General features: G+C 43.8%; 1 protein-coding gene across 4 annotated transcripts in view; it reads right to left on the minus strand.

Annotated features, from left to right (window-relative positions):
* The window catches only part of PANK2 (pantothenate kinase 2), a 96,856-nt gene that overhangs the window by 30,621 nt on the left and 40,683 nt on the right, over window positions 1-25,552 (minus strand). For 3 of the 4 annotated variants that reach the window (XM_029593543.1, XM_029593556.1, XM_029593566.1), the window contains 2 exons: window positions 19,926-20,102; window positions 936-1,059 (listed from right to left, as the gene is read on the minus strand). In XM_029593543.1, the coding sequence (XP_029449403.1) occupies window positions 936-1,059; window positions 19,926-20,102 (301 nt within the window). The remainder of the gene's footprint in view (window positions 1-935; window positions 1,060-19,925; window positions 20,103-25,552) is intronic. The other variant, XM_029593551.1, reaches the window with a different exon arrangement.

Raw genomic sequence — 25,552 nt, forward strand, 5'->3', positions numbered from 1 at the left:
AAATCTACCCCTTAGAGAATAGCCACTACCATTAGCAATGGTTACATGGAATAGACTTAGTTTTTGGGTACTTGCCAGGTTCTTATGGCCTGGATTGACCACTGTTGGAAACAGGATGCTGGGCTTGATGGACCCTTGGTCTGACCCAGTATGGCATTTTCTTATGTTCTTAAGATATATTTGCACACAGTGGAAGCAGTGCATGCAGACAGAACTCATGCATATTCAATGTGGATATCTTGAAAACCCAAACATGTTCATGGCATTCTAGGACCAGAGTTGCCTTTCCCTGCCCTACCATTTACATCAGACTGGTCTGTAGTTGCCAGCCTTCTGTCTACTCATTTTTAGTTGAAATATTTATGTCTTCAGCAAGTGACCAAAAAGGATTGCCTGAGAAACATCTTCCTAAGTAGAGATATTCCAATCCTATTATTTTGTCTGCTTTCACTAATGCTAATTTCTAACCGGAGTGTCTTATCCATAGACTGGGGTCTACGTTTCCTCTGGAAAGCATTATTGCTTATTTTGACTATTTTATAAGCAAACCTTATCTGAAAATATACATTTATAAAACTAGATTGCATTTAATCTATTCTCATTTTGTGTCTCTGATGTACACTATGTCCTCAAGTTTTTTATTCTAAGCATTTAGTGTGGCATAAACCATAAAACGTGCAAAGCTGTTAAGCGGCAGAAATATCTTTGCACTGTTTTTTCCACATAAAAACAATTTACTCGTTCAAATGTCACTAAAATGGCATGTGGACTACAAAAAAAAAAAATCTGAGAATAAAGAAATTCTGCAACTGCAGTTAAACTGGTACAACAGAGAATGCTAGAACAGGGACATAAACAAACCAACCAAAAAAAACACTTATTCATACTAGTGCCCCATGAGAAGAAAAAAAAAAGTTCTTGCAAATATTTCTGACCTCGTTAAGTGCACACATTCGTGCAATAGAGCCAATGTTATTTGTGATGGTAACTAACGTTGCTCTGGCCAGGTCCTCTTTACGGACTGATTCTTGTTTCTCCTTGGTCATCATGTGTCCAAAACTAGAGAGAAAATATTAAGAAATCACATAAGACACCTTATCTGATGAACTCAGAACTGGCTAACATGAGTAACATAATACAATAAAAGGTACTGGTGAATGCTTATATATACTGTACTGCTACCATCTGAGAATGAGTCGCATGGATAGACTACCTGACCTGTGCTGTGACAAAGCATCTAAGTTATGTGCAGGGATTTCCCACATGCTGCTGGGCCTGCTACTCTGATACTGTAACCTAGTCAAACAAGTAACTTGTACAACTGAAGTAAGAATTCTCCTATCAGAAAAAAGGTTTCTCCTTTTTAACCATAACTCATGGAACAAAACCAGAAGACACTCCTAGAAATCAATAGAACTAGACCAAGAACATGAAAATTGGCCATTGTTCTACAAATAAAACAAACAAAAAAAAGCCAGCTCACCAATATTCACCTAAATACATGCTGTTTCAACAGGTTTTTTTTTCAATTTTCAAAATTGCACATAAATACACTCTCCATGAAAGTTTGTCAAAAGACAATATGAGTTAGTTCAATGGCTATCTGGACCATCAGCGTTCCCAGACACTACACCCAAAATAGCAACTGCTCTCACAAATTTAAACAAACATTAAGCTTAAAGCACCCAAACACAGTCCAAAAAAAGTAGATATCAAATTCCCAACATCAGCTGGTGTTTCATTCAGGAACTGTGTCAGGGAATTCAAAGTAATGTTAGTAATACATTGGACTTAGCTGTCAATGCAGTGCTCAAATTTAGACTAATGTCTCACTGGTTCAAACCGTATCCTCCATTTGACAGACTATAAAGATGCCCAAGTGATCTGTCCATTGCTGACGACATCTGTCACACAGAATGCAAGGCCATCATCCACTGGTCTAAAAACATAAAAAAATAACCACCAATATATGTCTCATCACTAATTGTAGAAAACATGAAAAATCATATTCAGTGTTTAAACCAGGGTTGTCCAATGTACAGCCCCGCCAAGCCTTTCTATCCAGCCCACGGATTGGGTGCAAGGGAAAACTCCCTTCCATATCTAGCAGCTGATAAAGCAGTGATTCCTAAATGGGAGGGGGTCTCAATCCTCATTTGGGGGTAAGCGGCTGCCTTCCGATGGGGGAAAAACCCCACACTTCCAGGAAAACAAGCCCATGCATTCTGAGCCAAGTGCTGCAACAGGGGCAGACTGACCACTCGGGCAACAACTTGTCCTCCCATGCCCCACACTACCCTCTCACCTCCCTCCGGGTCCTGAGTCGAACACCGGCAAAGGAGATTAAAGGTTTCTTTCGCCTTCCTCTGCTGGTATCTGAGCCTGCTACACTGCATCCCACCCCCTCTGATGCAACTTCCTGTTATCGCGCAGGCAGGATTCTGTGTAGCAGAAAAGGCCCCAACGCCGGCAGAGGAATGTGCAGGAAACCTTTAATTGTCTTTGCCGCCGGTGATGATTGACCCGGGACTCAGCAGGTGGGTGGGTGAGTGGGTAGAATTGGGGATCTGAGGGTGGGGAGTACAAGGGGAGAGGATAGTGTGTTTGTGTGTGTGAGTATGTGTGTGTGAACTGGAGATGTGCTGGACTTGAGAAGGACACACCACACACAAGAAGCAGCAGCATAAGGTGGGGAACAGAGAGAGAGAAGCTGCTTGAGGAGGGAATCAAAGATGATGTATGATCAGGTGAACAGTGAGAGAAACTGCTGCAAAAGAGAGAGAAAGAAGCTGAGGAGGGAGGTAGAATCGCGCACACACACACACACACGCTGCTGCACAGAGGAAGGAGGGGGGGAGAGAGAAAGAAGCTAGAGGAGGGGGCAGTGAAGGAGAAGCTAGAGGTTCTGCATAAGGAGGGGACACAGAAGTTGCCTGAGGAGGGGAGCAAAGAGAGTTAAAGACTGTTTCGGTTCATTCCAGCTCTTACAGACACCCGTTGTAAATACTGACAGCAAAAATGGCGGCATCTGTAAGTGGAAGTAGGATGAGTTAAAAAAAAAAAAAAGTAAAGTTGATGTCAAAAACCACACATTCAGAAGTTCATAGATGGATGACTTTCGTAGTGGAACATGTAGATAAAGTTTTGTGCTTAGATTTGCCATCGACTTGTTGAAACAAAGCATTGTCAGCCAACAGCTTTTGTTTAAAGTAGCAAATCAGAGTTCCAAAGGAGCAACAAAGGTCAGCTTTTTAATAGCAGAAACCATAGCCAAGAGAGGAAAATCGTATGCAGATGGGAATTTGGTTAAGGAATGCTTGGAACTGTTTATGGATGTAGCTTGCCCAGATAAGACGTCTGGTGCAAAATGTCAGCCTCTCTCATTAGACTATTGCTAGAAGAGTTGATGACCTGATGACAAATATTCAGAAGACCTTGATCAAGAGACTTCATGATTGCGAGTTTTACAGTTTAGCAGTTGATGAGAGCACAGACATAAGTGACACAGCTGAACTAGCAATATTTGTAAGATGAGTTACAGAAACACTTTCCATTGTCCAATGAAGGGCATGACAACAGGAAATCTTTGATAAAGTCAAGCAGTTAATGGAGAATTTCAATCTGCGTGAGAACAAGCTGATTGGCATAACAGATGGAGCACCAGCCATGGCTGGGAAGTGGAATGGATTTGCGAGAAATCAGTGCCACAGGAAGTCGCCATACACCACTGCATCAATCACCAGGAAACCTTGTGCGCCAACTAACTGGAAATGAAAAATGCGATGGAAAAAGTATCAACTTCATACGATCCAGAGGTCTGAATCACAGGGAGTTTAAATCTTTTCTGGAGGGAGGAAGTGTGCTCAGATCATGATTATGTGATTTACTTCAGCCAAGTTAGATGGCTCAACAGGTCAGGCACACTATCCAGATTCTAAAGCTTACGTGATGAAATAAAGACATTCATGGCCAACAAAGAGAAGAATATAAAATTTCCTAGATGATAATTCGTGGGTGACTGACTTGGTGTTTTTGGTCGATATGATTAAATATATGGCAGGCTTGAACCTGAAACATCAAGGAAAGAATCAGCTGGCGCACAAATTGTATGAACATGTAGTTACATTCACTGAGAAATTGGAGCTTATTCATTCACAGTTTATTCTGAAGTTGTACACTTGACAGACCTTTTCACAAGACCTACTGACAGTGCAACATGAGAACTCAGAATTGTCATACTGATTGATGACTTCAAAGGTTCGAGAATTTCAGAAAACATACCGACGTCATGAAGCTGAGTATTTCGTTTCAAACTGATCCGAAAGACTATGCTGATAGAAACCAGATGGACATTAAGAATGACAGTGACTTGAAGAGAGCTTTTACTGAACATTATCTTCTGAGATTCTACAGTTCTTGTGTTTCACCGCACATGTTCCCCAATCTGTCAGTCACAAGATGCCAAGACGTTCATTGCTTTGTTTGGTAGCACCTACTGCTGCGAACAGTTGTTTTCAAGAATGAAAAAACACAAAAACAAAGTCACGATCTCTGCTTACAGATTAACATTTAACAGCATCATTGCGAGCTCTACAGTTGGAGCTGACAGACTACTTGTGTAAACAAAAGCAGGGTCAGATTTCCCACTGAATGTGATTATCTTATGACATGAGAGACTCTGGTTAACTTTTTAGAATCTAAATTTTTAGAGTAGACTGGGACTACACTGGTCTAAACTTTCTCAAGTTATAATTTGGTGTTTAATAGCAGCAATATTGTTAATCCGGCCTGTGAGCTGTTCAACAATTGTTCATGTGGCCCCTGAACCAAAAGCGACAACACTGGTTTAAACCAAGACGGATTATAGTCTTTAGACAATGGACCAGAGGCAGCATGGTTTCACCAAGGGAAGGTCCTAATAGACAAATCTGTTCGACTTTTTTGATTGGGTGACTAAGGAATTGGATCGAGGAAGAGCACTCGATATCATCTACTTGGATTTTAGCAAAGCTATTGATACAGTCCTGCACAGGAGATTGGTGAATAAAATGAGCTTAGGAGAGTGCGCCAAGGTGGTGGCCTGGATTACAAACTGGTTGACAATGTGTGATGGTAGATGGAAATTACTCTGAAGAGAGAGCGGTGTTAAGTGGAGTGCCGCAAGGATCGGTATTGGGACCGGTCCTGTTCAATATCTTTGTGAGCGACATTGCGGACGGGATAGAAGGTAATGTTTGTCTTTTTGCGGATGACATTAAGATCTGCAACAGAGTGGACACGCCGGAAGGAGTGGAGAGAATGAGACTAGATTTAAGGAAGCTGGAAGAGTGGTCGAAGAAATGGCAGCTGATATTCAATGCCAAGAAGTGCAGAGTAATGCATATGGGATGTGGAAATCCAAAAGAACTGTATTCGATGGGGGGGGGGGGGGGGGGGGGCGCTGGTGTGCACAGAGAAGGAGAGAGACCTTGGGGGTGATAGTGTAACGATCTAAAGTTGGCGAACTGACAATGTGATAGCTAAAGCTAGAAGAATGCTGAGCTGCATAGATAGGAATATAGAGTAAGAAAAGGGAAGTGGTTATCCCTTTGTACAGGTCCTTGGTGAGGCCTCACCTGGAGTACTGTGCTCAGTTCTGGAGACCGTATCTCCGAAGGGACAGAGACAGGATGGAGGCGGTCCAGAGAAGGGCAACCAAAAAGGAGGAGGGTCTTCATCGAATGACTTATGAGGAGAGATTGAAGAATCTAAATATGTACACCCTGGAGGAAGAGAGGAGCAGAGGTGATATGATACAGACTTTCAGCTACTTGAAAGGTTTTAATGATCTAAAGTCAATGACAAACCTTTTCCATTGGAAAAAAAAAGTCAGCAGAATCAGGGGTCACGATTTGAAACTCCAGGGAGGAAGACTCAGAACCAATGTCAGGAACGCCCTTCCGGAGGAAGTGGTGAAGACCAAAACTGTGAAGGATTTCAAAGGGGCGTGGGATAAATACTGTGGATCCATAAAGTCTATAGGATGTGAATGAAGAGAAGAGGCATGGGGTCGCTTGCGGGAATGACGGCTACTACCTGGTGATTAATACCTTTAATCAATAAATATACTCACTGTCAATGCGACTCCAGCATTGCTCTATGCTTCAATGGCAAGAGGAAATGTGGTAAAAAGGATTTGCATTCACAAAAAAAATAGGGGAGTAGCTTGCTTGTTGCGGCGGTTACTACCCCATACCAAATAAGTCTGATACTTCACTTTGAATGCATATCCAGCATAGCTCTCTGCTTCAACGGCAGGGGGGAAAGAGGGAAAGGGCATTTATATTCAGGCAACAACCAACAAGGACTGAATTACATAGTCTGGGTAAACAAATAATTATGTGTGTAGCTTGCTTGTTACAGCAGTTACTACCCGAACCAATTAATCCTGATATTTCACTTGGAATACATATCCAGCGCAACTCACTGCTTAAACAGCAAGGGGGAATAAAGAAAATAGGAATTATATTCAGACAACCAACAAAGACTGAATGGCACAGGCTGGGTAAACAAATAAGCTTGGAAGTAGCTTGCTTATTACAGTAGTTACTCCCCCTAACCAATTAAGCTAGATATTTCACTCAGATGCAGCTCCAGCAATGCTCTCTACATCAATGGTGGGGGTGGAAGGTAACTAGAACCAAAAAGTTACTAATAAGGGCCAAGAGTAAAAGATAAGTATGGAAACAAAAATGTGAAAGCTTGCTGGGCAGACTGGATGGGCCGTTTGGTCTTCTTCTGCCGTCATTTCTATGTTTCTAATCCACTTTTGTTCTTGCTGTAATAAAAATCAAGCAAAGTTGCCCCATGCCAATCTGGAGTAAATGACTCAATGACAAAATTGAAACGAATCATACAGGTCTCCATATTTAATGAAATGGAAAACTAGTGGAGCTACAAGCCTGTTTTTTTTTTATGCAACTCAGATGTTCCATGATCCAGGTACCAACTGTGTTGGGTTTTGCCCACACAGAACAAATCACATGGACATTTGATGATATAAACACAACCCATGAGTTTTGCAATTTGTACAAGACTGTAGTTGAATAGTAAAACCAGAGGAGGTTTCTAAGATGGAATCTGCATACACAAGCTGCAGACCAAGTAGGACCTGCATAGTGATGAAAACCTGATGAAATGGAATGACCTATCATGTTACAAACTTGTTGTGAAAAGCCGATTTAATCAAACCACCAAGAAATTTTATCTTGAGTATGTTATCCTTGGTAAATCTCGAAACACTGGATATAATTGTGAGACATGCCAATGTTGAAAAAATGGCCTGTTTCAATAATCCAACATATGGAGAAAATGGTAGCAAGTCAATCTTGAATCTGAGATATGTTCTTTAGGAAGAAAAAACTACTTGTTGGCATTTTGCTCTTAAAGTCTATCACGTTTTGCAATACCTTCTGGGAAGAAAATGTTCTCCCATGACATGTGTCTGAACAAAACTCGGATTTAGTGGCTCATATGCGACACAGCCTAAAAGGGTGACCAATGGGTAGGCTTCTCCTTTAAAGATCTAGGGTGTTCACTATCAAACCGCAACAAGGTGTTGCAATAGATTGCTTTGTGAAACAAGGTGGTATGGAGACCCCCAGAAAATACAGTCATGTCAAAAGACATGAACCTGTTTGCATCTACCGATGCTGTGAATTTCAATTTACTATCAATATTGTTTAGCCAAATCACAAAATGGTCAAACCAACTGAGTGCCTCTCCAAAGGACAAATACATTGACAATGTAGTGCTTTCAAGTCAATAATTATGATTGAAACAGATGGGAAGATAACCAGGATTCTTCAAATTAGCCCATATACAAATTTACTAGAACAGGAGTCCATCATGGCTCCCATAGCTGTTCCCTAAACCTTTTGAAAATTTTTGTGATAGCAAGATCAAATAAAGCTATCAAAAACACTGAAGGAATCCAGTATGGTCTCGGACGATCAAAATGCAGGGCTACCACCTCTAAAGCTTGTGATTGAAGGATATTAGTATACAGTGCTTCTACATCAAGAGTGGCTAGCAAAACATATGATAAATCCTGTATGTTCTCCAATTCTAAAATCATGTCCTGCAAATCCTGGATGTAGGAGGGAAGTAAAGGGAACCAAAAATGAAATTGCGAAAGTGGTTCATGCTGAAACTAAGCCGGCCTGGAGGGTTAACCAAACACTTGTGAACCTTCGGTCTGCAGCTTGTGTATGCAGACAAATTCCATCATAATACCCTCCCTTCTGGTTTTACTATGGTCTCATACAAACTGTAAAAACAATGTTATATCATCAAATGTTCATGTGATTTGTTCTATGTGGGCAAAACCTAATGAGCAGTTGGTATCCAGAGCATGGAACATTGGAGTTGCATTTAATAAAAAAAATAAATAAATTAAAAAAAAAAAAAAAAAAAGGCTTACAGCTCTGTTAGTTTCTCATGTCACTGAACATGGACACTAGTATGACTCATTTCAATTTTGTGCCATTGAGTCATTTGCTCCAGACTGGCGTGAGAGTAACTTTGCTAGATTTGTATTACACTACGAACAAAGGTGGATTCACTGCCTAAAAACTGTGTTCCCCCCTTGGTTAAACACTGAATATTATTATTCATGTTTTCTATTATCAGTTGAGAGACAATTTGTGTTTTAGACCAATGGATGATAGCCATGTGACAGATGTCAGCAGTGATGGACAGATATATGGCACATGGGCATCTTTATAGAGTCGGTCAGATAGTTTGATCCAGTGAGACATTGTTTGGATTTGAGCACCATATTGACAGCTGAGTCTTCTATACTACTGACATTGTTTTGCAATTTAATATTTATTAAACAGATCTTATGGCCTTATCAAAAATATTCACAAAAATGAGAGCACCTGGAGCCACAACATTAAATGGACTAACTTATGTTTTGAATCCCCAGACGCAGTCCCAGGACAATACATCAGCTGGTATCAGGAACTTGGTATCTACTTTTTTTTTTTGGACTGTTTGGGTGCTTTATGCTTAAAATGTGTTTTATTGAATTTATGAGATCAGTCACTATGTTGGGTTTGGCATCTGGGAACACTGATGGGCCAGATGGCCATTGAACTCATTGTCTTTCAACATACTTTCATGGAAAGGGTTTTTATGCGCAGTTTTGAAAATTGAAAAAATATTTTTGAAGCAGCTTGTAGCTGGGTGAATGATAAAGAACAGTCAATGCTATAAAATGCCTGCACTGTGGCTGGCTTGCTGACACTCAATGAAAGACTAAAACAGACGACATATGGTAGTTTGGTGGTATATCAGTGAGCTGTCCTTTTTATTTTATTTTGCTACAAACAAACCTTATAGGATGGTCCTACTAACAGGAGAACATATCAAGAAAGAAGTGAAGCAAGCCCCATATAAAACAGTCAATGGGGGACAGAAGAAATTGGGCCCCCTTGTACCAAAGTGGTGATGATATATATAAAATGATTGATGTATATAATTTTTCTTTAAATGGACTCCAAAAGACATACAAAGTGCTCAAGCAACGTCTGTGCACAGCAAGAGAAAGGATCCCGAGATTTGCCCTTACACCAGAGACAAACCTTTGCCATTTGAAGCTTCATGATTGAGGCTCCTTTTAGAAACCAGAAGGATTCAAGGCACATCTTCAGAGAGTCCAAGGCACTCTCTCAATATCAAGCTGTAAGGGACAGACACTGAACTATTGAAGTATTAGGTTTAGAGAAAAATCCCAGCCTGATTAGGTCTGCAATGGATTTCTGAAGTAAGAGAGGGAACATCGGTCTAAGAAAACACTGTGCTATTAAGATCAAATATCCTCTGTACTGTAAGTTTTATCAAAGTTTTGATCAGCAGGAAAATAGGGTACATATAAGTAGCCAGTCCTACAATGCAGCAAATACAGCATCTTCTGTTAGCCCACCTTCTGAACAGAAAGGTAGTATCTCTGAACACATCCATTGTGTACAGTCCCCTATTTGAGGAAAATCCTGCCTGCCAGTGCATTATACAGATCTAAAGACCACTAATAGGGGTCCAACAGTTAAGCATTTTCTTTTCCTAGCAGGTAACTGGACCTTAAGGTTATCCTTGTGGAAGCTGATCCTATCTTATACCCTAACTTCTACCCAATACAGGAGATGGAGTCCCATTCCTCTTTGCCTGAGCAGAGTATACAAATACCTGCTTGTTGGTCTGAACTAGAATTCTGTTGGCCACCTCATTTCTGAAGGCCTTCAGTGCATTTGAGAGCCTTCCTCTAACAGGTTGATATGCCATCTTTTGTCTTGAAATGAACAGAAGACTTAGATATGGAATTACTCTAGATGAACTACTCAGCCCATGTTGGAGGCATCCATGGTCAGAATAACCTAATATTGGGGAATACTAAAGGGAAAGCAGAGTTGCTTACCTGTAACAGGTGTTCTCACAGGACAGCAGGATGTTAGTCCTCACATATGGGTGACATCATCAGGATGGAGCCCAATCACGGAACACTTTTGTCAAAGTTTCCAGAACTTTGACCAGCACCTACTGGGCATGTCCAGCATAGCATCAACCCTGCAGCCAGCAGGGGTACCCCTTCAGTCTCGTCTTATAGTAAAAGTACATGCGAAAAATAAAATAAATCTTAAGCGAACCCAACTCCATGGAGTGGTGGGTGTGTTTTGTGAGGACTACCATCCTGCTGTCCTGTGAGAACACCTGTTACAGGTAAGCAACTCTGCTTTCTCACAGGACAAGCAGGATAGTAGTCCTCACATATGGGTGAGTACTGAGCTGAGGATGCCCAAGCAATGCACCAAATGTACTCAAAGACGTGCAACAGGCACAAGAACTGGGGTGGAATTTGGTAGAGGGCATCCTGAACCCTACTGGGTTGGTGGAAGGATGTTGGTACCTCAGTTCGCAAATAAGTTGCGTCGCACAGACTGGCCAAGGATGGAATCTTGTCTGCCAGCCTTGTCTAAACAATAATGGGCTGCGAAGGTGTGGAGAGAGCTCCAGGTAAGCAGCCTTACAGATGTCAGCAAGCGGCACCAAGCGTAGGTGCACTACTGATGTTGCCATGGCCCTGATAGAGTGTGCTTTAACACAGTCTTGAAGCAGAATGCCTGCCTGTTGGTAACAAAAGGAAATACAGTCCGCTAACCAGGAGGAGAAAGTCTGTTTACCCACAGGTTTGCACAATTTGATGGAATCGAAGGAAACAAACAATTGAGTGCCCTTCCTGCGGTCTAGATAAAAGCTAGAGCATGTTTACACTCAAGGGTATGCAGAGCCCGTTCTCCTGGGTTTGAGTGGGGCCTGGGAAAGAAAGTGGGTAGTATAATGGATTGATATGAAACTCTGATACTACCTTAGGCAAAAATTTAGGGTGAGTGCGGAGTACTACCCTGTCATGCAGAAGTTTAATGTAAGGCGGGTAGGTGACTAAGGCCTGTAACTCACTAACTCTGCGAGCTGATGTGATTGCCAACAGAAAAATCACTTTCCAAGTGAGATAGCAAAGATCACAGGATTGGAGAGGCTCAAACGGTGGTTTCATGAGCCTTCCCAAAACCACTGTAGAGGGTGGTACAGGCCAAGAAAAGGCAGGCAGTGATGGTACCAAGCTGTAGGGTTCTACAGCTTGGTACCATGTTCAGAAACTCCGTTTATTGTAACGCCTTACCGCGACAGTTTTGTTTTATGGAAACCGACCTGATTTGATATTTGTATCGAGAATGTCGGTATATAAAAATCCTAAATAAATAAATACAGGGCTACTAGGGAAAAATGGTGATTCCTGGAGCTGCCTATCATACTACTATTCTTTTCCGAACTATGAGGGAGGTGGTATGAATAGTCTCCAAAGGATACAGGCTATGGAGGCACAGAAAGCAGAAGTTATTATGGCCCATATACCAAGTCTGAGAGTCTCTTCCTGGATTAAGGTCTCCAGAGCAGGTTTTACTTATACTATAAATATGGCATGTTGCAAGAGAGGACTGTGAGAGAAGGTGAAAAGGATTGGGGGAAGGGATGAGAAAGTGGAAGGAAAGAGGGAGCAAAAGTGCAAGGGGTTATGAGTGAGAGAAACGTACACCACACATGTACAAATACTCCACATCCCACCATCCATCTACAGTCCCTATCCCCTACTTCCCTGGGCAGGCAGAGATTGGGGGAAGCAGTTTTGCCAATTTTGGAGAAACTTTAAAATATTACTATTGACAGAGGTGAGGGAGAAGGGAGCACAAATCTGAAAAGGAGCCGGAACCAGTGACAATTTACCTTTTGAACTTATTGCTTCATTTCGGGTGAGGGCCTTGCCCAGACACTAATTCGGATTTCCGGTTTGCGTCGTTACCAGGGCCTTTAAAATCGGCCCGCCTACGGCACGCAGCAGCCAGTGATGCGCAGCTTAGTTTGGAACAACTTCCCTTGAGTCTCCTTCACTTCAAAGTGAATATTTATAAGATTTATGAATATTTTCCATCCCTCCTCTAAACCTCCAGGTGGAGAATCAAAATGGTCTTGGCAAGGGAGATGTATTTATGTACATCGCTTAGGCCTTTTGTGTTAGGCGATTAATAAATTTTATTACATGAAAAAAAAAAACAAAAAAAAAAAAAAAACAAAGCAGCTCCTGGTATTGTTAATTTTCCTAATTTCTTTTCAATTGACATGCCCCATACAAAAAGAAAGGGCAAGATACAGGTGGAAATCCCGCCCACACCATCACCAGCCCTATCTCAAACAAATATTGAGAACTTTTTTGTGCCGACGGCAAGTTCGTCCCCGAGCGTGCCCGCTGCGATAGTAGGTAAGGAGCAAACACCTATTTTGCTGGACTTACTAACCTCTTTGGTCCCGGGCCTCCCATAACACCTTCACCCTAGCAGTTTTGGCAGCCAGCTGATTCAGGTCCAGTTACTCGACCAAAGTTGCGGAGTGAGTTGGGTCCTTTTGGGAGGAATCCGTTGGGAGTTGGCCGCAAGCGCATCTAGTGCTGGAATAACTGGAACCATAGAGCACATCACAGCATTTGCTGGAATTGAATGTGAATAAACACCTGGAACCGGTCACTCCAGAGTGTATAACTGAGAAAGAAGGCATGATGGTGCCCCCAGTATTGGGAGCAGAAAGCCGCCATGAGGGTCTGGTAAGTGCCGTTTCCACCTTAACTGCTGTAAAGATGCAAGATATAACCTTAGAATCTGTATGGAAAGCTCTACTATCCTTGGAATCCACTATAGTGAATTTGTCTAAAATTATGATGGATACACAGAAACATATCTGCCAAACTGATCCTTTGTTAGCAGTACATAATGATAAAATACAAAACCTGGAAAATCAAGTATCTGCACTTCAAACTACACAGAATACTTTGGTGCAAGGAGGACTGATTAATTCTAGAAAAATAGAGAATATAGAAAATGAATTAAGATCTAGGAATTTAAGAATATTAAATTTCCCACATATAAGTTTAATTGCACCACTAGAACAACTTATAAAGTATTTAGTGGAAACATTACAAATTCCTAGAGAACAGATTCCATCTATTTTTAAGATATTTTACACTAAAACTAAGAAGAAAGAAGGGCAAGGAAATCCAATTAGAAACATAGAAATGACAGCAGAAGACGACCAATCGGTCCATCCAGTCTGCCCAGCAAGCTTCACACTTCTTTTCTTCTCATACTTATCTGTTTCTCTTGGCTCTTAGTAACCTTAGGTTCTATTTCCCTTTCACCCCCACTATTAATGTAGAGAGCAGTGATGGAGCTGCTTCCAAGTGAAATATTAAGTTTGATTAGTTGGGTAAGCGGCAGCATAGCTCTCTGCAGTTGAAGCAAAGAGCAATGCTGGATATGCGTGAAGTATTAGTTTTTCTTCTCCCCTGCCATTGAAGCAGGGAGCTATGCTGGATATGCATTGAAAGTGAAGTATGCCTTGAAAGTCACATTAACTATCATCAAATATTGAAAAGCCTAATACTTGGTAATTGAATAAGCCTAATAATTGGTAATAACTATAGCCCATAAACCCATTCCTGTTTTGTTTTTTTTTTCTTTTTTAATTGTGAGATGGCAGCCCTCCATCCTTCCGCTCCGTGAAGGTGGAAACACTGGCATCCCGCTCCGTGAATGCCTCTGTGGCTACTGCCGCTCTGTGCAGTGTTTTGCTGCCTGCTCTTTATACGCGTCCTCTAGACCTGATGAATCCACAGTGTTTATCCCACACCCCTTTGAAGTGCTTCACAGTTTTGGACTTCACCACTTCCTCCGGAAGGGCATTCCAGGCATCCACCACCCTCTCCGTGAAGAAATACTTCCTGACATTGGTTCTTAGTCTTCCTCCTTGGAGCCTCAGCTCATGACCTCTGGTTCTGCTGATTTTTTTCTGACGGAAAAGGTTTGCCGTTGTCTTTGGATCGTTAAAGTTTTTCAAGTATCTGAAAGTCTGAATCATATCACCCCTGCTACTCCTTTCCTCCAGGGTGTACATATTTAGATTCTTCAATCTCTCCTCGTATGACATCCGATGAAGACCCTCCACCTTTCTGGTTGCCCTTCTCTGTACCGCTTCAATCTTGTCTCTGTCTCTTTGAAGATACGGTCTCCAGAATTGAACACAGTACTCCAGGTGAGGTCTCACCAAGGACCTGTACAAGGGGATAATCACTTTCCTTTTCTTACTCGATATGCCTCTCTCTATGCAGCCCAGCATTCTTCTGGCTTTTGCTATCGCCTTGTCGCATTGTTTCACACACTTCATATCATTAGACACGATCACCCCAAGGTCCCTCTCCTGCTCCGTGCACATCAGCCTTCCCCCCCCATCGAATACAGTTCATTCGGATTTCCACTCCCCATATGCATGACTTTGCAATTCCAAACCTGGATACTGTAAATCTTACAAATTTTTTTAGAACAACCATCTGAAGAGCAAATAGACTATATAGTGGGATGTTGTTGGTTACTTTTCATCTGTTGCAGATAAAGATCAAGTCCTAAAATTGTTTCTTAGGAATAGAGAAAAACTGTATTTAAGACAAGTTATGGATTTAACCAGACTTGACAAAGATCACCCAAAGGAGGAAAAGATTTCTGGCTATGTGTCAGGAGGCTAGGGCTACTGGAGCTCAGATTACAATCAGATTCCCCTGTAAATGTGTGTTGAGACTTACTTTGAGATATGTCTTTTTTTATCCTCAGCAATTAAATTATTGATTCACATTGTCCCATTAATCACAGCGCTAACTAAAACCACTTATGAGAATGAGATCATCTATTAATGCCGTCTATCCCTTGACTTACTAGATTTTTTATTTTCTTTTGAATAGCTCCTAGTGAATTGATTCTTCTGATTTCTTTATAATGAACTGGGAATGTTTTGAAAAAATATTACCTAAATGTGTGTGTTAAATAATGGTAATTGTCAATTGTAATATGAAAGTAATATTACCTCATGGTTCAATATAATGATATGCATGTACTGCTATCTAAGACTGTTAAAAAACGCATAAATAATAAATAAATAGAAAATATATTACTATAGACACTATCTGATACACCCCCTACATCCTTGGGAACCCTGCTCAGTGCCCCCTCAAACCTTTGAAAGATTATGCAAAAAGGAGAAGTTTTTGCCTGTTAGGATTCATGAAAAAAAAACTTACTACACCAGTCCAGTTCATATAGGTGGATATGTCCCCCTCACCCCCAGCTGATGGAGGCAGCACACAGTTCTTTGTGTTATCACTACCACTATATAGAGGTGATGTATCACAGTTAAAGTCAGTATTCCTATCACAGCATCAAAGAGAAGATAAACTATCGAATGAATTGCAAAAAATATCAAAATGCCTGCCTTGGAGAGAAGATACACATACAGTATATTACCTATTTGCACCCTGTAAAGAAAAACAAAATCAAGGGACGACAGGATTAAAATGAATAAAGACTGAGAAGGGAGAACCATTCCTCTGAAATACCTATGTAAATGTCAAGACATGTGAAGATCAAAAATTCCTAGGTCCTGGACTGGTGTAGCAAGATTCATGAAAAGTTACAGTAAAACTTTCTTCTTCCATTTCATCCTGCTACATTAGTCCAGTCCATACAGGTGGGAAAAAAACAAAGCCAACTAAGTAGGGAGGGAGGAAATAAGGGCTATCTTGAGAACCCCAGCTCTGTAGGCTGTGTCCTCCTCATCCAATCCATATAATCAGTAATTTTTCAAACAAATGTAAAGGCATAGGAACAATGGCAGAAGAGAAAAAAAAAAACTGTATGGCCCATCTAGTATGCCTAGACACCAAATTCATTTAGCATTATAATACCCATCACTCCCTTAGAGATCCCCTGTATTTATCTTATACCTTCTTAAATTTACCAACTCCACTGGGAAGCCATTCCACATATCCACCATTCTCTGTGTAAAGAAATATTTACTCTCAGTCTACCCTCCTTTTGTCCTCATCCCATGACTCCTCATTCTAAAGCAGGCTACCGCTGCCATTGGTCGACCCCAGTGACATAGTGAGGGCACAGGGCCGTCGGCGCCATTTTGACTACTGGCAGCCGACAGCCCAAGTCCAGGAGATCGCTCCCGGACCCCCGCTGGACCACCAGGGACTTTTGGCAGGTCTTGGGGGGTCAGGAGGGTGGCAGATTGTAGTAAATTAATTTTGGAGGTCTTGGGGGGGGGGGGGCGCGTCAGGAGAGTGGGGGGTTTTGTTAGATTTTTACTTTTTTATTAAAGATTTGTCTGCGAGCCAGATGCAGCCATCAAGAGAGCCACATCTGGCTCGTGAGCCATAGGTTCCCGACCCCTGTTCTAAAGCGTCCTTTCCATTGAAAAATGTTTGCCTCCTGTGCATGGAAACCTCTGAGATATTTAAATGTCTATCATATCTCCCCTCTCTCACCTTTCCCCTAGTGTGTACATGTTTAGATCTTTAAGTTTATTGCCATATGTTTTAGAACAATGACCACTGACCATTTTAGTAGCCACCCTCTGGAAAAATACCATACTAATTATATCCTTTTGAAGGTGTGGTCTCCAGAATTGTATACAGTATTCCAAATGAGGTCTTACCAGTGACCTATTCAGAGGCATTAACTCAATTTTCTGCTGACCCTTCTTTTCCCTATGAAGCCAAATATCTTTCTAGCTTTTGCCATCTCTTTATCCACTTGCTTGGCCACATTAAGATCATCAGATACAATCACCCCAGATCCCGCTCTTCCTTCATGTTTAAAAGAATTTCACCTCCAATATAGTACCACTCCCTTGGGTTTTTGCATCCTAAATGCATTACTCCATTTTTAAGCTTTAAATATTAGTGCTAGACCCTACATCATTCTTTCAGTTTTGTCAGATCCCTCCTCATGTTTTCCACACCTTTCTGGGCTGTCCATCCTGTTGCAGATTTTGGCAGTATCGGCAAAAAAACATTGACAATCCTTCTGCTATTTCACTCACGAAAATATTGAAAAGAACTGGTCCAAGGACCAATCCCTGAGGCACACTGCTAGTAACAACCCCCTCTCCTCAGAGAGGACTGCATTTACCACTATGCTTTGTTGCCTCCCACTCAGCCAGTTTCTAAGTCCCATACCAAAGACGTTCAATTTATGTGTCTCCTATGTGAGGACCAAACAGCCGCCCAACAGATGTTAGCTGGCACAAACGCTTCCACCCAGGAGGAAGACTGCTCAGACTGCGCACAAAAAATCTCTAGGGGGATTTCTGCCCCGAAACAAACAGGGCAGCGCAACTGTGTCCTTTATCCAGCTAGCTAGCATAGCTTTGGAGGTCACCTCATCTTTACGCAGGGTAAAGTAATTTGGTTTTAATTGAGGGGGTGGATTGTTTTATGCATTGTACAAGTTTTTTTGTATATGTTACGTTGTGAACCATCTTGCTCTGCTTGTAAAGTGTGCTATGAGTGGTATATAAATAAAAGAAATGAAAAGAATGAGGGTTTTATGCGCACAAGTCGCTTTGAAGATCAGGCACTAAAGGGCCGATGTAATAAGGTGCGCTGAAGCTGTCGTGGGTTTGTGCATGATGTACGCGTTTGTACGTGCGTTTTCCTGCGCAAAGCCCTATACGGGGATGTAATAAGGTTTTGTGCACGAAAAATAGGCACTTACGAATGTGCTTAAAGACCCACGATTTTTTCTGCACGAATGCAAGCTAACAGCATGCAAAGGAGGCGATTAGCTAGTCATAGGCAATGCAGGGAGCTGCGCTAATGCAGGTTTTTTAATACGGATTTTTTTTTTACCGCCTTGGTCAGGGCACGAGTTAAGTGTCAGTGCAGACTCAGGAGGCCTCTGTCAGCATCCTGAAAACCACCTTGTTGAGCGTCTACCTCTGTGTCGGAGTGGTCAGCTTAGCTAGGCGCCTTTCTGGGCGTCAGAACGGCTAAGCTTAGGTAGGTGCTTTCTTGGGCACTTTTCTCAAAGTCTGAGTGGCCAGATTCGCGACCAGCTGAGAGCCTGGCTCAGTGCCTGAGCAGCCAGATACACAGCCAGAAGAACACCTAGCTCAGTGCCTAAGCAGCAAGATTGGGAGCCCAGAAAGGCACCTAGCTAATCGTATAGATTTTTCTGCCAGATAGGTGCTTATCTCTGCTTCAAAGAGGCCAGTTTAGCAAAATGCTTTTCACGACATCCGAGATAGGTGCTTCCCTGGGCGGACAAATACACGGCCAGCAGAGCAGCAATACTGTTTTGCATTAAGCATCCATGAAAATATTTGCCATGTTTTCTGCAGCAGTTATTTGAAATATTAAAAATACTTTCCAAGGTCATACTTTTACTTAATAGGGAAACCCATTTGCTCGCTCCCTTTTATGCGTGGATTATCGGCACAGATGCAGCAGATTACATAGGCCCTGTACCACGCTCAGGTGCCCACATTTTTCCATATGTGCGCGGATTTCTGCGTGCAAATCATTTGCATAGTTTATTTTTTAAAATCCCGTGGAAATGGCAGCTTCAGACACGCGTGGTGATCAAAACTCATGCTCACAACGAGTGCCTGTTTTGCCGCAGGACTTATACATCGGCCCCTAAGTGTGCTTGCATACGTCATGATTCCTTATGAAAGACATGGGCATTTAGATGTTTTATTATTTGTAGTGAAAGCAAAGTTAACTTATTTCACTCTCTAACCTAAAATAGACTTACAAAGCTAATAGAGCAGAGGTTCCCAAACCCATGCTATGGGAAGCCCCAGCCAGTGGAGTTTTCAGGATATCCATGCTGCTTGTGTATCAGATAGATTTGCACATACTGCCTCCATTGCATGCAAATCTCTCATGCATATTTACCTCAAATATTCTGAAAACCTGACTGGGTTGAGGTCCCTTCAAGACAGATTTGGGAACCACTGTGGTAGAGGGAATAAATAAGGAGCAACAAATCTTATGTCTTTGAAATCAACCTAAAAAAACAGAAGGAAAAAAACCCCCTGCTAAACAAAAAAGGGATACCATGAAAATCTGACCCTAAAATCTGGCCATTAAATGTCACCATTGTGCAAATACCAACTTTCTTCCCCCAGAGACAATGAATGCTGACATCCTCTTCCCTAGCCAACATCGGGAGCAGGACACCTAGCCAGGGAATTGAAGCCAGTTCCCCTGCACACAGCAGTATGCAGCACTGAGCCATCAAGCCAGCTCTAGGCAGAGTAGTAAGCTTTGGAACTCTGCTACCAGGAACTTCTCAGGCAGGATGTGGCAGGTCATGACTCATTAGAACATGTCCATGAAAGGCCTGTATTGATTTTAAAATCGAATACTTATAGATGGTTCTGTTAAATCTTCTGCTAATCTAATTGTTTAAATCTATTTTAATCTCTTTTATGTTTCTTACCTCGATGCTACAGCATAGCCAGGAAGTCCAAATCTTTCATAGTCACCTCCATAAATGTCTCGAACTAATTTATCCACTTTAGTACTATCTCCAAGAGATGCCATTTCAAGAGCTTCTTCAAAAGTTGAACAGCCAGTCAGAAGACAGCAGAGACCAAAAAATGTTCCTCCTCCAAGACTGGGACATAAAACAAGACACTTCCTTTTATCTATTTTCTTTGTCCCTTAATATCAACTGTCCAATGTTTTTCATCTTACAAAATACTATCCTGCCTGTCTAAATGGCAACCATATTACCAAACAATATGTACACATACCATAAAAATATTGTCTACACAGATCCAATATTCACTAGGGGACTGATACAATAAGGTATGTTCAGCAGAGTGTAGTTTTACCTTCAGTTGGTAGGTACACTTTTTCTGCACAAATGTTACTCCTGACGCAGCAAGATGTTTTAGCAGAAAATGTGCATGTAATATAATGTGCTACTTAGCACCCTCGCATGGAAATCCCATGCAAATAAATGCAGAGAGATGTCCTGACTTAATTCTGGTCTTCTTAGTGCTGGAAATTTTACTCCTAGTCAGAGATGGCGTAAAGTTTCCAGCACTTGTGTCAGACAATGGGCAGAAGCTGAAACTCCAACATCAGGACCTGTAATCTGGATTAATGTGCAGAAAATATGCTTTGCATACACAACATGTTTTCTGTGCATAAATATACTTTGTGTACAAAAAATTCTCTTTGAATGGAAAGCATTTGTGCATATGAGGAACTACTACTTAGGATAATTTCCTTTTCCTAAATGTAGAGAGAAGGGTTCAGGACTAGTGGGTTATGCACCTCTACCAATAGAGGGAGACACAGTAAACTCACGACAGTATATATACTCCTGCAGTGATATCAGCCTGATATCTTCAAAAGCAAACGTGGACTAGCAAAAAAAAACTTGATTAAAGCAGATAACCATTTCAATACTCAGCCAACATGAAATACAAGCTCAGACAAGAAATACTGCAGTCTCTAGACTATTAATGGAGAAATTACTTACCTGATAATTTCGTTTTCTTTAGTGTAGACAGATGACTCAGGACCAATGGGTATAGTGTACTCCTGATAGCAGCTGGAGACTGATCAGATTTTAATCCGATGTCAGCCCTAGTACATATACCCCTGCAGGAAGTGCAGCTCTTCAGTATTCTCCTCAAAAAGCATTGTGGATATGTGTGTGTGACTAATTTGATTAACTTTATTAACTTGATCTGGTTGAATTAGCTATAGCTGGAGACCGCCAGTGCCCTCAACCGGAAAGCATCGACACCCGGTAGGATAGGTGTCCTAAGTGAAGGAAAGCATTGCTTATCCTTTAATCATTCGAAAATTCCATGAGTAATGGCAGCCAAGGGTGGGATGCTGAGTCCATCTGTCTACAGTACACTAAGGAAAACGAAATTATCAGGTAAATAATTTCTCCATTTCCTAGCGTGTAGCATATGGACTCAGGACCAATGGGATGTATAAAAGCTACTCCCGAACCAGGTGGGAGGCTGGCGTGACCCATTTAGTACTGCCCTTGCAAATGCAGTGTCCTCCCGAGCCTGAACATCCAGGCGGTAGAACCTGGAGAAGGTGTGGATGGAGGACCATGTCGCCGCCCTGCAAATCTCGGCGGGTGACAACATTCTGGTTTCTGCCCAGGACACTGCCTGGGCTCTAGTAGAATGGCCCTTGACTTGTAGAGGTGGCGGCTTGCCTGCTTCTACGGAGGCTGCCTTGATGACTTTGATCCAGCAGACTATGGTTGCCCGCGAGGCCGCTTCCCCTTGTCTCTTCCCGCTGTGAAGGACGAATAGGTAGTCCGTTTTTTGTACGGGTTCTGACATTTCCAGGTATTTGGATAGGAGTCTGCCGATGTTGAGGTGGCGTAGACTTCGAGCTTCTTCCGAATTCTTAAACTCATCCGGCGATGGTAGCGAGATGGTTTGGTTGAGATGGAAGTATGACACCACTTTGGGAAGGAACGAAGGAACCGTGCGTAGCTGGATGGTTCCCGGGGTGAGCCTGAGGAACGGCTCACGGCAGGACAGCGCTTGTAGTTCTGAAATGCGGCGGGCTGAACAAACTGCCAGCAGGAATGCTGTCTTCAAAGTCAATAGTCGGAGAGACAGTCCGCGGAGGGACCTGAGGCTCCTGATAGAAATTCCAGGACCAGGTTGAGATTCCAAAGAGGTACCGGCCACTTTAGGGGTGGGCGGATGTGTTTGACTCCTCTCAGGAAGCGTGAAATGTCCGGGTGAGAGGATATGCTGTCGCTCTCGGTGCCTTAGCATGACAATGCGGCCACCTGTACCTTGATGGAGTTGAGGGACAATTCCTTCTGTAGGAATTCCAAGATCGTGGGAATTTTGACTGAGCGCGGTATGTTGTTGTGGTCTTCGCACCAGGCTTCAAATTCTCTCCAAATCCTCATGTACATTATAGATGTGGAGAACTTCCGTGCTCGGAGTAGGGTGTCGATTACAGCCCCCGAGTATCTGCTCTCTCTCAGGCGAGCCCTCTCAATGGCCAGGCCGTAAGAGAATAGAGCTGGGCCTTCGTGGAGGATCGGACCTTGTTGGTGCAGGTCTCTGTGTGGAGGCAGCGGCAGGGGGTCCCTGCCAGTAGTCTTCTCGTGTCTGCGTACCACGGTCTTCTTGGCTAGTCTGGGGCCACCAGAAGTACTAGTTCCCTGTGTAGCTGTATCTTGTGAATGATTGCACCCAATAGGGGCCATGGCAGGAAGGCGTATAATAGAGTCCCCTGTGGCCAGGTCTGCACCAAGGCATCGATCCCCTGGGACTGAGGTTCCCGCCTGTGGCTGAAGTACCTGCAAGTACCAGACATGGACCGGTGGGGAACACCAGGTCCATGTCTGGTGTTCCCCACAGGTTCACTATCATTTGGAACGCTGCGGTCAACAGCTTCCATTCTCCTGGGTCTAGACTTTCTCTGCTTAGGTAGGCTGCCGTGATGATGTCTTTCCTGGCGATGTGGACAGCCAAGATCTCCTGGAGATTTACTTCCGCCCAGGACATTAGGGGGTCTATTTCCAGAGACACCTGTTGGGCTCAGGTTCCCCCCTGACGGTTAATGTAGGCCACTGTTGTGGCGTTGTCCGACTTACTCTGACCTCTTTGTCTCGGAGTCTGTGAACGAACCGTAGGCAGGCTAGTCTGACCGCCCGCGCTTCTAGGCGGTTGATGTTCCATCCCGACTCTTCTGCATTCCACTGCCCTTGGGCGGTTAGTTCCTCGCAGTGCGCTCCCCATCCTCATAGGCTGGTGTCTGTGGTGACGTCTGTGGTGAGCAGAGTCCAGGTTGGTGAAGATAGTCTTGTTCCCTGGCTCAGGTGGCTGACCTGCAGCCACCATCATAGCTGGGTCCGAACTCTGCCCAGGAGTTGTAGACGTACGGCGTAGTTCTGAGACAGTGGATTCCATCGCGATAGAAGTGAGCGCTGTAGTGGTCTTATGTGAGCTCGTGCCCATGGCACTACCTCCAGTGTGGATGCCATCAGACCAAGGACTTGCAGGTAATCCCATGCTGTGGGGCGAGGTTCGCTCAGCAGGATTTGTAACTGGTTCCTCAGTTTTGATCTCCTTGTGGGAGTCAGGCTAACCTTGTCTTTGGTGTCGAATCGGGCTCCTAGGTATTCTAGAGACTGTGAGGGCTGCAGACAACTCTTGTTTGTGTTGACCACCCATCCGAGGCTCTCCAGTAGAGTTTTGACTGTCGGTTGCCTGGTGACTTTCCTCTGGGGATTTCGCCCTGATCAGCCAATCGTCCAGGTAAGGGTGTACAAAGATTCCTTCCTTCCTCAGGGTTGCCGCCGCCACCACCACTATGATTTTGGTGAACGTCCGTGGTGCTGTGGCTAACCCGAAGGGTAGTGCCCAGAACTGGTAGTGATGGTCCAGGATTTTGAAGCGTAGGAAGCGCTGATGTTCCTGATGTACCTGGGTCGTGGCAGGGGGAGTCCACGAACTTGTCCGGAGGGGTTCGGAGGAAATCCAGGCAGTACCCCTCTTGAACTATGGTTAGGACCCACTTGCCTGAAGTTCTCGACCCATCTGTGGTAGAATAGGGCAAGTCTGCCCCCTATGGCTTCTTCCCTTGGACGGGTCAGCTGAAACTCATTGTGGGGTGCGGCTGGGGCCTGGACCTGAGCTGGTTCCCCTTTTGTTGTGCTTGTTTCGAAAGGACTGGTTCCTGCCTGTAGGGCGGGGTGCTTGATAATTGTTTCTGTATGGATTGAAGCGCTGTGAACCTCTGCCTGGAGGATCGGGGGAAGGGTCGCTGGTTTCTCTTGCTTTTCTCCTCCGGTAGCCGTGGTAGTGGGGACTCGCCCCATTCGTCAGCCAGTTTCTCTAGTTCACTGCCGAACAGGAGGAATCCCTTGAAGGCCATCCTTGCGAGTCTCGATTTGGAGGACGCGTCGGCCGACCAGCTTCAGAGCCAGAGTTGTCTCCTGGCTGCCACAGCTGATGACACTCCTCTCACTACGGTGCGTACCAGGTCGGAAGCCGCATCCACGAGGAATGATACTGCTGGTTCCATGGCTTCCCCAGGGGTGTTGCTCCTGGTCTGTGATAAGCAGGCACATGTCACGACAGTGCAGCAGGCCGCTATTTGTAGGGACATAGCAGCGACATGAAAGGACTGTTTAAGGATGGATTCCAGACGTCTGTCTTGCGCATCTTTGAGTGCTGCACCTCCCTCCACTGGGATGGTAGTGTGCTTCGAGACCGCGCAGACCATAGCATCCACCTTTGGCCATGTCAGAAGTTCTTTGGCCGCCGGGTCCAGAGGGTACATGGCTGCCTTAGCCCATTCCCCTTTGAATGTGGACTCTGGAGCAATCCATTCCAGGTCAATTAGCTGTTAAACGGCTTGTAACAGAGGGAAATGGTGAGAGGTCTGACGGAGTCCATCTAGCAGAGGATTCATCTTAGGTTCCCCCAAGGCACTTGTGCCCGGGATAGCAAGCTCCTTTAGGCTGCTGGTGACCAGGTCTGGAAGCTCGTCCTTGGTGAAGAAGCATCTCATAGTCCGATGAGGCTCTGTCCCCGGAGGGAGTTCCCCTTCCTCCAGGGGCTCTGATTCCTCCTCAGAGATGTCAGTGTCCCTGTAAGTGGGGCTTTCGGGTGGTGGATTCGTTTCCCTGGGTCTAGCGGAGCCCGGAGCGTAGCGGTCCTCTGGTGAAGGCTGCAGCCGTGTTACCGGAGGCTCCGTCTGCATGTGAACGAAAGTTTGCAGGCCTTTGAAAAATTCTACCCAGGAGATAGACGCTGGGTCCAAGCTAAGAGACGCTATGTCCCTGGGGCCCCGTTTGAGGGAGGGGGGGTCCCGCTGGGATTTGCTAGGTCCGGAGTACTTATTGAGGAACTAGCATTCGGGCCCGGATGGGGTTGGCCCTGATCCCCCAGGGCCTCCTCGCACTGGGTACACAGAGCGGCCTCTTCGTCTTGTGCAGCTCTGATGTGGTATGCTGGGCAGAGGCCTTGAACCTTGAGCTCCTTTTCTGGTGGTGCCATAGATATAGACGTGGAAATTCTCTTGTGCGAATATGTGTGCGTGGATTGATGT

The sequence above is a fragment of the Rhinatrema bivittatum genome, chromosome 1, assembly GCF_901001135.1.
Source record: "Rhinatrema bivittatum chromosome 1, aRhiBiv1.1, whole genome shotgun sequence".
NCBI classification, from domain to species: Eukaryota; Metazoa; Chordata; class Amphibia; order Gymnophiona; family Rhinatrematidae; genus Rhinatrema; species Rhinatrema bivittatum.